At 39.8% G+C, this 14,496-nt stretch overlaps 1 protein-coding gene across 10 annotated transcripts in view; it reads right to left on the bottom strand.

Moving 5' to 3' along the window:
- Positions 1–2,808: 2,808 nt before the first annotated feature.
- The window catches only part of VMP1 (vacuole membrane protein 1), a 69,586-nt gene continuing 57,898 nt past the window's right edge, over positions 2,809–14,496 (bottom strand). For 9 of the 10 annotated variants that reach the window (XM_026071401.1, XM_026071397.1, XM_026071400.1 and 6 more), the window contains 2 exons: positions 4,929–5,031; positions 2,809–3,631 (listed from right to left, as the gene is read on the bottom strand). In XM_026071401.1, the coding sequence (XP_025927186.1) occupies positions 3,488–3,631; positions 4,929–5,031 (247 nt within the window). In that variant the 3' untranslated portion in view covers positions 2,809–3,487. Of the gene's footprint in view, positions 3,632–4,928; positions 5,032–7,698; positions 7,850–14,496 lie in introns of those variants that run through there. The other variant, XM_026071404.1, reaches the window with a different exon arrangement.

Genomic DNA, 14,496 nt, shown 5'->3' with positions numbered 1-14,496 from the left:
ACCTTGCTGATAAGGCACAGTTCACAGGTCAAGCAGTAAGCAAGCGGAGAATGAAAGAATCAGCTACAATCCCATCTGACCTCAGTTCTGATGTACTTGTTTAAATTCTTAAGTTGACAATATGGCCAACTTTCTGCTTTATTTCCTATTTATGGTGCATATACGAAAGCAGCGATTTAGCCATGTTCCACAAATGATTAGGAGACTAATAATTCTATAGGACCTCAAAGTCATCTTTGATTATCTGTTTAACTAAAGATTAGTTGTTTTTACGAGGGTTGCTATTTACTTCCACATGATTTTCAGAAATTCCAAGAAAAAAAAAAAGCAAGCTACTTTATTCTGTGTCTAAACTGCAAGAAAAATCAGCTAAGATATTGTGATACATGCTAAGATTGTTGCTCTTGTAACAGAGTTCATTTTGGAGTTTTCACTAACCCAGTTTCAACTAGATGATTGACTGCTTCCAATGTGTAACTTGAAATATATACAAAGAAAAGGAAACTTCAGATTTTAAGGCAACACAACACAGGTTTTCAGATGAAATGCTAAAGGCTTTGGATCTTCCTTTGGAGCTACAAAATGCAATTGCAGATGTATCCTCTAGGTTCACACTCATTGTAGAGTGTTTGGGACAACAGATTTCACCATTTAACAAGCTCAATATACAGAAATGGAAATAATCCAGCTGAAATAAACACCGGGAAACAGTTGTTTGTTGGTTTATTTAAGCAAACATAAAACTATCCATTTGCAAATCTCATTAGGTTTGCAGAACCTTCATTTCTATTTATTATTACCTTTTACCAGTGGCTGTTCAGGTAGAAGCAAGTAGAATGACCAGTCCCTTCTTTAAATAATTTTAGAAAGCTTCAAAATAACAGCATAGCTTATCAGAATGGACACATACAACTTGCAGTATAATCAACATATATATTTCTTGCTATGTGCGTGTAAACATATATTTAAATACAAGTCAGGGAAAGCTTTCAATTTACCTAGCAGTTCTTCAGTAGGCAAGGAGACAATTGTAAGGATAACACTAAAGCATTTAGAAAGTTGTATTTTATTGGAACAAGCTCTAGCAAGAGGGTTTATTATTATTTTTACACAGTCCCCTCATTTCACTCTGACAGCATACAGAGACCTCAATGTGGCACAAGTTTCATCTATTGTCAGGAAAGGCCTTAAGACACTACCAGAGTTGGGTAAAGTAAATACCAGGGTCCCTAAGATGAATGGCAGATTTGAGGGGGGGAAAAAAACTGCCATTAAAAATGGGGAAGTAGCAAACAGCTGTTTCACTAATCCAAAGTATCCTGAAGAAAAACAAGCAGGTACAAACTGCTGATATGTGATTTATCAGAAAGTGCAAAATTCAAGTTTTAGTAGACTAAAAAAGTGAAGTACCAGAAACAGCCAGGATTTTTTGAATGTGCATCTCAGAATGACTTCCTTGCTACATTATTTTAAAAGACCATGCTTAGGCCAAAAGGAGAAAAAGCTACTAGGACCAAGAATTAAGAAATACTGTGCATCTTTTTAAAATACGCATGGCAAATAAATGGCCTTTGTGCTTTTAAGTATCTTGTACTACCTCTCAGCACTCAAGAGTTTTAGATATTTAATCTAATCACTAGCAGCTCCATTGAGAGAAGTCCGCATGAAAACTCTCCCCATTCATTCCGTAACATTGTCAGTTTAAAGTTGTATATGAAGCATACAAAATAAACATTACAAACCTCACACACGCCTGGGATGAAATTTTAAAAGATGCAGGCTGCTGCACTGTGTGACTTCTGAACTCATTTCCATCTAAACTCAAACACATTTATATGCTGTTGATGTTCAATGAAAACAGTTGGAGATGGATGAGCAAACGGTCAGATGAAAGATACCAAAATGTCAGACAGCCTACCGACTGTTGTTGCCATGAGATCCAACAGTCAACATCAGTCTGATAAGCTATCCGACAGGATGGTACAGCCATGAAGATGTCACGACGGTTGGCAACACAAGAGGACATTCAGGCGGGATTGAACACAGTACATATTCTCACACCTTGCTTGAGATCTGCCCTAACCTAATGCAGGGATAAATCTAATCTAAGCAAGAGCAAGATCTAGCCTACTTTGTGCTCATATGCCACCTTTTGATAACACTAATCAAAAATCAAATTAATTCTTGTTACTTCCCCGTAGGATAAAAATCAAAAGCACTAGTTCAAAAATTATTAGAGAATTGTTACATACACAGTAGCAGTGGAATGGTTATTTACTTACTAAAGAGGGAAGAAGCTTCTTTTTAATATTTGTTATGTTCGTGTACATTAAAACTAGAACATGTATTGATTCATAACAATGTTTTAAAAATACTTGAATTTTAAAGCATAAGTTTAAGGCTCTCTAAAGCCGTTCTTAAATATTGTTGGGTTTTACATCAAATCTGTTTTCAGTTAAAAACTTTACTCTCCTTCCCCCCTTTCTTTTCCTGCATCACTCATGGTGCTGTGATCAGTGACAAACATCTAAGAATTTATGTTAACAAATATAGCTTGCTATTTAACTTGCTTTTTTTAACCACTGAGCCGTACTGCAAGGGGCCAAGTTACATGCTTTCTACTTCCTTCTGCTAAGCAAGAAGTTCTTAAGAAGGAAAGGGGGGGGGGGAGGAACAAAGGGCTTCAGCACCATTTGTGCAGGAAGGATGAGTAAAGCATGCAATTCATAGGATTAAGGCTTAATAAAGAAACTGAGTATACAAAGGTGGAGAGGAGAAGAAACAGCTTAAAAAGACTGACACGAGAAATTCTGGAATGATCAAAGATGACTTTATAAAGTTTTATCTTGACTTCATTCTAAATATACAGAATAAAAAATGTCAGCTTCAGCATTTTGACATCAATAATCTCCGCTAACATCATTACGAAGTTTAAGAGGGTGGCTTTTCCAACTGAGAGCACGTGCAATGCAATGGCACATTGGAGAGTTCAGATGGAATAGCGTTACCATGACGGACATGCAAGAGGTTCTATCCAATCTGTATTCATTTGTATACATTTTGATGGTCTTGAAAGTTATGGAAAAAGCAAAACAGCCACCCTTCAAAAAATAAAAAGTTACCCTTAGGCCAGTCTGAAAGTTAAATCAGGAATTGGAATACAGCTAAGTATTAAATCATCAGTTTTAGAAGTAATTTGGATGGACAACAGCTGTGTTAAACACCAGTTTAACATCACACTGCCCATCCCATATAATACAACTCAGACAAGTAAAGCATTTATACCTTACCTTAACATTTATAAGTTTGTCAATGAAACGTCTGCTCTAACAGCCAAATTACTTTCAAAAGAAAATCAAAATGTTATAGTTGAAAACTGATGTTAAAAAGTTTTCCCCAGTTTGGAATAATGCTGATTTTTAAACATATGGAAAGACATGTCATTTTTCATGTCTGCTAAAGCCCATTCCGAGGTTTTTTTCCAAGCTCATTTGGTTTTTTCTTCAGAGTACATCTTCTGTTGCAGTCGTTTGGCATAGCTTTGGGCCATGGAGTTGATTATAGATAAGATAAAATAACAAACCATGACAATCACCAATTTTTCAAACATCCACGATAGCCAGTTTTCCCCCTGAAGAAACAAAGACAAAACAAAACAAGGAGGAAAATGAAGATTAGTGGACAGTGCATAGGAGAATTCTCCGTTTTATAGGTGAAGGGAAAGAGCCTAACCATTTTGGATTATCTAATTTATCAAATTAAAAACAGGAACCAAGTGCAGGCTGACGGGATTCCTGCAGGTCTCTTTGTAAAGCTGACTTTAGTCCCTTGAGAGACGATACAGGAGGGATTGCCAAATACACTACAGGGCAGAGGATGACTCCTTGATCGTTACTGTGTGCTAGGAAGTGATTTATTATTCCCAGTATTGTTTCATCGTTGCTCACAATTCATAGAGTTCAGAGTTAGCAACCCCTTACTGTCATTCCCCGTCACCATCAGTGCAAAGAAAACAATAAGGTCATTGGTTAACAATGTTTTTTTCTCTGAAACTGCGTATACTGTGTTATCTTCCAATTAGTATCCGATTCTTCTTCTGTCACTAGAAGTTAATGTGATGACCTCGGCAGCCCCAATTTGAGTATTTTCTAAGGCTACATTTAACTGTTGGTTTTTGTCAAAGGAGGGCAGCAATGCACTGCACAAAAATTACTTCAATGTGCTTAAAATGCATCTGCCTATTTAGTTATTCCAGCCTGATCCTCCTTAATTTAGTTTCTTTTCTGGTAAGATATGAGCAAAGAAACATTTCTAATACTACAAGTAATAAATGAAAAGTGTGAGTTACATTAATAGATTTTATAAAAAAAAAGCCTTAGCATCCTAAGAAATCTCATGTTGAAATTACAAAAGTGCTCTCTCCCCACTGAAAAGTCTTCTTTTTTTAATACTTTGCATGAAAGGATACCTCTGCTCCTTTGTAGCTTCTCCAAACACTGCATTTTGCTTTTCCTTTTGAACATTACAGGCTTGTGATTTTGTTTCTCTTATTGGCCACTCAGCTCCATGTCCTACTGCCTTCTGAAGTACTGAGGCTGCAAGCGGTTCTTTATCGTCTCACATGTTAACGCAGCCTTTACTGCTCAAATTTCTTTTTCAGAACAGGCATGCTAATACAGATCCAAGACCAGACACTGGTCTTGGTTTATTGTTTCCTTCGCTCTCCAAGAGGTCTCAGTCCAGTTGCACACAATTACAGTATCATTTTTAATTCCCAGCTGCTTTAAAATGAGATTTTTAACTCTTCCCTGGGCCACTACAAATCTTTGAAAACCGGGATCCAGAGTGAAATCGGTAAAACTGACAAGTCAAAGGAGAGCAAGAAGAGGGAGGAGGTAACTGGGGAAGGAGGCAGGAAAGCGTCTTACCTGGGGCACGCCGCTGTCGGCTTTGTGGTGAAGTTTTATCCTCTGAGCTTCCAAGTATTCTTGAAATGGCTTCTGAAGAGAAGGACCTATACTTGGAATAGCACTGATGCAAAGTTCATCCCAGAGAACAAGACAAAATAGGGGAAGAAAACAAAAAACAAAAAAACAAAAAAAAATTTTTTTTTTTAAACTTACCACTTTGACCCAAACAGAACAAAGTTCAGATTGAGCTAGAGCTCAGAAGGGCATTGCTATTTGGGAAAACAGATAACCATGTAATAAAGCATATTTTAACTTTTCATCTGATACTTCTGAAACGGACATATATTTCCCCAGATCCTCAAAAAAAAAAAAATCTGTTTAAAAGCAAAAAACATTTCAGAGCAGATCAGTGATGATAAACTGGGGGTAACACAGAGAGACGCTGTGAGCTACAGCATTTCCTTAAAGCCAGAGAGAAGCCAGCTGAGGCTGTGCACTGATGCAGTGCTGAGAATAAAATGAATGACTTCTGAGAAGCCCCACATTTATCACCAGCAGTTCCTGTAAGAACTGGTTTGAACCGATTAATAAGGAAATGACTTGTGCTTGTGTCATCCCCGAGTTAAAAAAGAAACTGCTCGCCCTATGACTTGCCCCTATCTTCTCAAAGAAGACGGCCCCTTTCTCCAACTAAGTCCTTATTAGGACAATCTGTGCGTCATCCTTACCCCAAAAGAATGCATTAGCGAATTCTGCAGCACCTCCCACCAGTCAGTGATTAACAAAGGAACAAAGAAGGAACTATGAACCCTGCTCTGAATCACTCCACGCTTTATGGCAGATGACTTGCACAAAAGCTACAACGCATTACCGAACACCTTGTTCTTACAGTAACGTTATAAAGATCACCGATAGCTTTCTGGAGCTAAGAATCCTCTCCCAGCTCCGACGCGTAGAGGGGTTAACGCTGGACGGATTCAGAGTAGCCACCAACTTCCACCCTGCACTTATTACAGCCTCGCCAGGCTTTAATCACAGACAACAGAAAATCCTTCTCTAAATCTATAGACCGTACTGTTTAGCAGGAGGTCCCAGGAGACTTAGAAATCCTCACGGCACTTTAAAAAAAAGCTTTACTACTAGACAGAAGAAATCACCGCTAGCAATAGCTCTGGTGAGAACGCAAGCACAGTCCAAAGCTCCCAAGCTTCGATCCATGCGTTACCAAAGGCGATTTTGGTGACACATGCATACGGCACACGAGCCACGGGAAAGCTGCCATCACTGACAAATCCCATTCTGTTTTCAAAGAAAACTGAGATGCTGGGGGGTGTTTTGTTTTGTTGAGAAATTAGTACGGTCTTCAACATTAAAAAAAAGTCATCTAAATTTGAACAAATACTACAAAAAAACACTACAATTTTGATTCCTTACACTATTGCTTTAGGGAGGATCATCTCCTTTTCAAATGACTGGCAACCCTATGGGAGAACTAGATCTCTAACATTATTTTCCTCAATTTCCTTTTTTGACATGACATTCCCTCTTCCTGGTTAAAGCTGAGTTCAAAAATAATAGCTAATATTTAAAGTTTATGAAAATGCATAGACTGAAGAAAAAGTAGCTCACTATTAAATCTATTTTGTTCACTAGCCAGGGGCAAATAATTTTTTCTGAACATGTTTACAAGCAAAAAAAAAATTGCCTCCCTCATGATTCACCATCACAATGATACAAATAGATGAGTAAATTTTGTGCCCGGACTGGTAAAATTTTGCTAAAATAAGCATCAAGACTCAAGCACGTTAATTACATATTTTACAAATGAGCAGGTCAACTTCTACGAGTGATTTCCAGCTTTTCACAACTCTCCCGTAAGAATCTGACTCTGCTTGTGGTAAAAAAACCTCCTAATGACTCGCCGATCAGTACGAGTCACGGTTTTTAAAAAAATTACATTTTGGGGCATCTTTTCTTTTTCAAATGACAACTGGAAGCCTGAGAAAGCCACTGAGAGGTAATACTTTACTTTTAAACCTTTGCATGAATATGAAATTAGGAATATTTAAATGATGACAGATGAATCACTAACAGAACGGTTATTCAAATTCCTCCATGTTTTTCCCTGAAAACTGAACTAAGTCAGTGCCCAAGTAACATGAAGCAGCAGAACAAAGACATGAAAACCAAGGTCAGATGGCTTGAAGAGATCCTAGTGCATCAACACTGTATTTCAAAATTTTCTCACTGGAAGTATTTGGCATTTTTTTCTTTTGCAAGCATGACTAAGAATTTCAGTGCACGGCATTCATTTTATTAAAGCTGGTTTTGAAGACCTGTAAGATCCCGAATGCAAGGACCTTGGTCTCTAAAAGCCTGCAATACTCTGCCCATTAGTGAAGACTTTAATACTAAAAAAGCATATACATTTAAGTGCATTAGGAGTAAAATGTAGCTCAGTAACACCTAGAATATAAACTTCTACATGCATCCGCAGTACTAGAAATAAAATTCCTTTAACTCATCTTAGTGCGTTAGTCTTGTAGTCTTTCAACAAAGTTCAGTCATTTAATCAGCCAGCTAATATTTTTGTCACCTAAGAGCCAAAGGGGAAAATCACCTTATTGTATACTCCAGATCTAAAAGTCTTTAATTTTTTTTTCCATTTTATTTCATTACAAACAAGGTGTATCCCCCATATAGGTATAGGGAAATTCACCTCACTAACCCTGTTGTTATCAAAGGGGGAGAGGGGGAGACCTGAGGACAAAATTCCAGGGGTCACAGTCGTCATGAGCCGGAGGCAGGTGCCAACGCAGAAGGAGCAGATTTGCATCATAACTCTGCGCCGCTTCGCAGTGACTTTAAGACGCGTCTTCAAAAGCCTAGTGCAGTTTCAGGAGGCGAGATGCAAACCGCAGGCACAGTTGCACATCCGACTAAACAAAGGAAGATGCTGGAAGATAACCTTATTTGTAGAATAATCTCAAACTAATTCCTGGCATTTTCAATTGAGAATAAAGCCTCTTGTCTTGCAAATAAAGACTAGGAGAGAATAAGAAAATAAAAGGACCTCGATCTTAGCTCACCCACACTTTGCAGTCCCTGTCAAACCAAACCAAACCCAACCCTGCAGCCACGCTAACCCCCGAACCTTCGTCTTAAAGGCTTAAAATGCCAGTCTTAGAGAGCCGGTGGAGAACTGCAATTAAAAGGAAAACAAAACAAAACCAAAATGGTAAAGTCAGTCGCTATGAGTCGTCTGTCAAAATAAGCAATGAAATATATTTCCGCAGTTGCTATCCCTTGTTCTTCATGGATTTTGCAGTTAATCAGTGACAGGGATGCACTGCCAGGACGCGAGGTACTGCTCTCGCCTAGTCACCCCTTCCAGCACGTTTGATTTGAAAGAACAAAGAGACTAGCCACAGTTTTGCAATAACCTTTAGAAAAAAATGGTTTGGATTTTTTCCGTAAAAAAATAAATACACTTCTGAAGAAATTCTTATTCATAAGAGATTTCAGAACCAGTTAACATTCTTAAGCCCAAACTTTTAGTTTTTAATTTATTCTGATCCTCTGCTGAAGTTGAATGTTTCATGAGCGTTAGAGACTCAATACAGACTTTGAAAAAAATTGCACCACCTTTGTCGCAGCTTGAATATATCAAAATCATATTTTAGTTTTAAAAAGTTCTTTACATTCTAATACTACCACAAACACCCATTATGAATTTTGCTTTCACTGAAAAAGTACTGTTGAAGTCTGTTTTCAGAAGTATTGCATAGTATCTGTAATTAAATAGATGTATCTTAGATTTTTTTAAATTGTTTTAAGAGACATGATTTCTATCCAAATGAAAAAAAAAATGTAGCATTTTGCACAAATAGGACAAAACTTTACATCTATGCGCAGGATGGCACTACACAGGAGGAATAATCATATGTGAAGTAGTTCTGGGTTTAGCTTAAGAATTACATCAGCGATGTACAGATTCTGACAGTATCAGCTGTAAAAATTCTATTCCAAAATAGAAAATAAAATAAAATAGTATGTGTACACTACACAATTTATTAATTTGCCTTTAAAATAATGACTGTCAATATTTGAACCTTAAATGCACATCACTAGTAATGAAATTGTATGAGAGGATCTTGGAAAATTCATCTTTTTAGCAGAATCTTTTAGACTACATTTAGGAGTTTTCTCAAATACCAGTGGAAGAAGTACCAAACCATGGCGGGGGGGAAGCAGTATTTTCCCTATGCCAGCTTAACCAAAAGTAAAATTCTACAGTACTTCAGGCAATCACATTTTTACTAATACTAAAACCACTTCTTTTAAACCATTTAATCATAACATTTTCACTTTTGAAAGGCATACTTTTCATTTTGAGATCTGTAAGAGTGCAAGTTACTCTGATTTATTGAAAATCCATAACCTATGCTTTTAGAATTTATGAACATTCAAATAATCACAAACTGTGCTAAGTGCTGAAGTACAGTTCTGTATCAAATGCTGCATTTCTGTATCTCTGTGCTAGCATTTCACAGAGGAGTCATCAGACCCACAATTTAGAATATAAAGTTCCCATCTTATAAACACCTCTAAACATGTGCGTTTCTGCCTACTTTTCCAGAAGGGAAGTGTTAGAATTAGGAAGTATTTTAAGAAACACTGAAGTTGCCATCATAGACCCCCATTTTGGGAACATTAATATGGTGTTAATTAAAGTTTCTCATTTGTAACAGATGTCAAAGAGCAAGTGATCAAGCAGCTGATCAACTTTAAGCTGTTCTGAAGCTCCATTTATTGTGATGGAAGTTAAAAAATGTAGGTAAGGACTTCAGTAGCACTCAGCTGAGCATTTTATCCTCTACTCAGCAGCTCATACGCACAGCTGGAACCAGGCCCTCAGTGGCGATGAGCAAGAATCATTAAGCACTAAAGGTCTGAAAACATGGAAGTCTGTTTTATCATGAAAAAAATCCGAAGGGAAACGAGAAGCCTAATAACGAATACGGGGCGCAAGCAGCCCGGCTCCCAGGCTGCGGCAGCCCGCAGCCCTCGTCGGAAAGGTGATGCAATATTGAGTCAGAATCCCATTTTATGGATGATCTCTCTAATATCCACAGCTGTTAATTTAGAAAGACTGTTTAACTATTAACCAAGGGGTCGATTTTGTCAAACCCTTTAGCTACGAAGCGCACGCACTCTGTCCTCGTTCAGTAACGCTGTCTTGCAGGGCTTGGGGACCAGCAGTGTTGCATACGGTTTGCCACGGTTCAGCTATTTGGGCTAGTACAGCTATGGAAAAGCATCCTTTTAGGAAATGCTAGGACTACAACTCAAAATGAGGGCAATAGGGATAGAATTTTTTAAATAACAGAAAACCAAAAAAAGACTAAAAGGAAAAATTCATCGTGCACTTTGTGAGCACACACCACGCACACATTCAGGATCTCGCCCTGCTGTCCTGCAGCAAGCATGGCCTAAGGCCAGAGATTATCTCTTTCTACAAAAAAGGCAGTTAAGTGGCACTGAAGAATGCGATGTACTGAAGGAGGGAGTGTGCTGGTATGGGCTCTTCTCTTCCAGTACCTCCCCTTTTTTTATTATTTTTCTTTAAATCAGGCTAGCTATTGACAGCTAGGCCAGAGGGCCAAAGCAAAGGCTTTCACCTTCCAAATAAGCATGCAAAAAACCCCCCATTAAATCACACCCAACACCCATCCCTCCCACACTTGAGTTTCTCTGCGTTGGATTCACATTTTTTTTCTGACATTCCCCTGCAAGAACACAAAAAAAATCCACCTGGCAGCTCAAAAGCAATAAGGCACTTAGTAAAAGTCACCATATTTGGTTATCTTAGCTGTCCCTCCCTCAAAAGGAGCAGCAACTTTGCTCCTACGTGGTATCAATCTCTTTAAAAAGTTAGAGGTGTTATAAACTCTCAAAAAACTGATGCCAATATTTTCATGCCACTGGCCAATTCGCAAAGCTGATTAATTTGCACGGCGGGTTCACTGCCTGAACAGAGCACCTTTCCTCCTGCAAGTTATCTGAACCTGCAATGGTTAATTTTTTTCCAGACAGTGATCTAAACAGGCTTAACGGTTAGTATTTTAATGAGCTGTCATTTCCTGTGCTGATAAAGATTCTCACAGTATTTAAACCATCCATTTCCCCGAGGCTCGACCAATGCCCGGCCCCTGCGCGCAGTGAGTCAGATCGGACCTCAGCCTCCGGCCTGACTCAGCCGGGTCGCATCGCGCCGCGGCCCCGCTGCCGAGGCGCCCGGCTCGGGGACCGGGCCCCGAAGCGGAGCGGCAGCCGCTCACCCCCGGCTGCCACTGCTCCCGCTGCCCCGGGGGCTTCCGAGCACCTGGGGAAACGCGGATGTTACCCACGTGCAGCCTGCTAAAATCGCGGCAAATAAATCTGATTTATGGCCAGGATCAACAGCAACATCTTGGGGGTTGAAAGGCTGCTTTAGCAGATGCACTTTGGTTTTACAAGATCAAAAAATAATAAAACTTATTTGAAGATTACTAAGGTAAAATTGTTGCACGTTTGAGGACATTTATACCTGCAGCCATGCTCTAACACCCGTGTTAGCCAAGCTGCCACCAAGGCGTTTTTCCTTGGGACATTTTGTGATGCTAAAATCAATGCTTTCAAAAATAGGAATTGCAACATATCTGTGAACTGCTCGTTCTTAACGCTGCTCAATTTTTTGCTCTTTGTAAGGAAACCTGTCTCCTGCTTGCAGTTTAAAGATACGGCACAATTTCTGTACACAACTTGCAAAACAAACCACCCGTGCTTGCCCAGAGGCTAAATCCTACCAGCCTTTTGCAAATAAACATCTAGAACTCTGTTGTGATCCGCTGGAAGCTCTTTAACACCAAAGCTGCTCCGATTTCACTCGCAGCCGTGTCCCGGTCAGGATGCTAAAGCCCTTTCCTGCACGGAGCCGATGCGGCAGGATACGGGCGCAGGAGAAGGCCTTCCTGCAGCTACACCAGCGCCGAGGCACCCACGCAAAACGGAGGTGCCCCCGGACGGAGCGCGCGGTCGGCAGGCCGGCCCGGGCCCCCGCGACAGGGGTCTGCCGAAAGCAGGGTGCGACGAAGCGGCGGCGGCCGCCTGGCCCAGGCCCCGCGGCACGGCGTCAATCACAGCCGGGGACTCGCTTCATGCCGGGACAGCTGACAGTGCTGCAGCCCTTTCTATCGCTGTGCTCTCCTGACTTATCTATATTCTAAAGAAATAACCTAAATCTATATTGCAAACTACTTTGGGGAAGGAAAAAAAAAAAAAAAAGCGCAATCTTTAAGCCACAAAGTTTCTAGCTGTACCAGTCGCCATAGCTCATTTGTATTTTTTCCCCCATGAAAGGCACATCATGCTCCTTACAAGAATCAGCTGAGATTAAGTTGTGAAGCAAAGAATCACGGCATAATAAACTGCAGCAAACCTGGTTTGTAAAGGCAACAGCTCAAGTATGTACTACCAGAAACCTGGTTTTCCTTTCAGACATGTAATCATTCAGACCAGCCTGCATAACTGGTAAGCACGAAAATTTGGTCCACGGAAAACACCAGATGAAGAAACTGCTCACAAGCATGGATATTTTGGGGTAGATGTTCAGATCTGAGTTAGACTTCGCAGTGCTAACAGGGCTCACGTGTCTCGCCGGCATAACACAGCACTGACAACTTTTAAAATCTGTGGAAGTATGCAAATCACTGACTTATATTTAAACTTCAAATTAGTTTGATGACTCAGTTCATTAATGCATTGACTAAATTAGTTTCTACTTCTCCTACAATTAGCAAAGCCTCACTTGCTATAGGCAGTCGTTCACTCATTTTGCTAAAGCCATGGCATACCTGAGAGATCCTGCAAAAACAACATGCCTTCCCTCCGAGCAGCTATTACAGGGGCTCTTAAGCCATTCCGCAGCCTCTGCGAGTTTATCATAACATAGCAATAGTCTAGGGGACTGGATTGTCCCAAAGGGACGCCGCCGTCCCTCTGGAACTACTTCACTTGCTGCCTCTGAGACGAAGGCCAGGAGCTGTCTAACGCTATATAAGACACGCTCGTGAATGATTCAGATTTCCATTGGAAGTTCTAGAGTTCTTATTAGCTCATTAGCACAAAAATTGGACAAAGCATGCTAAATTAAAAAAAAAAAATTAGAATTTTCCTTCTGAACATTTACCCAGGAATGACGCATCTAGACACGTCTGTGGATGGTGTATGCTTTGAGCACCATCTCTTTAGCAGTTTTGGGGGAATTCTTAATCCACATTTGAAACTGCCACTTCAAAGAAAACACGATCGTGCTTAAAAGCAATATGCTTAGGGTGACTCTATAAACAATCCTGCAGCTGTAGGTTAAAAAAAATAAAATAAATGGAAAGATTTGAAAGCCAAAAGAAAACCCACAACACACACGATGATTAAACATTTTAAATGGGCTAATTTTGGCCTAAACCCAGCACTTAAGTATTTTGCATGGATGATTAGTAAGTTAAACTCATCTGTAAGTCACGGAAAACAAGACAAAAATCTTATACCCCCTCTTTCCCCACGTAGAGCTTATGAAAGTAATACAACCTGAGAGAAAACATTATCCTCTTTTAGCATTTTCGACAACAATAATGCAATTTCCAAGGCATTAACTGGCAGAACAGGTTGGTAATTGTGGGCCTCGTGAGCCACCAGCACCTCGCTCACCCTCCTCAGCTTTGGTTTCAAGCCTCCCGCTGGCTTCAGTTTCTTAAACCCTTCCGTGTCCCTGCTCCTCGCGGCCCCGACCGCGCTCCTGCCCAGGCGGCTGCCGGGGGCTTCGCCACGGCCACCACCCACCCTTCCGAGCAGCTTTTACACTGCACACTGCCAATATCTAATTTTTTTTTTTTGGAAAACACTAGCCCTCTCAATTTCCTGTCACATCGATTTTTCTTTTCCTCCCCCTATATTTAATTAACATAAGGAGGAATTTAGGATCCCTTTGTAATGGAGACCTAGGTAATGAAAGTGTAAAATCAGAGTACCCTAAACTATAATAAAGAACCCGGTTATGGCGGGTTTAGCATGCAGTGCAAGCAGCATCTAGAAGCAGAAGTAAACAACTACTGAGCTCTGGAAAAGATCTACTGGTGACTCAGTTTTACTATTACTTTTTTGAGACTCAGGTAGTTACCAAAAAAATCTAATTGGCTAGTAAATCAAATATTCTGAGACCTTAATTCTCTGATGTCTCGGCTTAATCTTCTGTCTAGATTTCAATTATCCTCTATATTAATATATTCATTATGTTAAAGTATTGTGCTTAGATATTTGCTAATGTGCAAAAGCAATATCCCAGACAAAGAAGTTGCAAGTCAATTTGATGGACAGAATTTGATTAAATTAAAGTTACACGCCATTAAATAGATCTATATTTTAATTTAATAATAACGGTTTTAAGGCAAGCTATTGTTTAACATGTTTTATATTCCACTCTAAAAAGCAATTGATGAGGTAATGCTAGCAGACAGTTTGAGAAAAGTCAACGCTACCGGGACATTCC

This window comes from Apteryx rowi, unplaced genomic scaffold (assembly GCF_003343035.1).
Source record: "Apteryx rowi isolate R43461 unplaced genomic scaffold, aptRow1 scaffold_325, whole genome shotgun sequence".
NCBI classification, from domain to species: domain Eukaryota; kingdom Metazoa; phylum Chordata; class Aves; order Apterygiformes; family Apterygidae; genus Apteryx; species Apteryx rowi.
The sequence above is the reverse complement of the archived record's forward strand: the minus strand, read 5'-3'. Positions and strand labels throughout refer to the sequence as shown.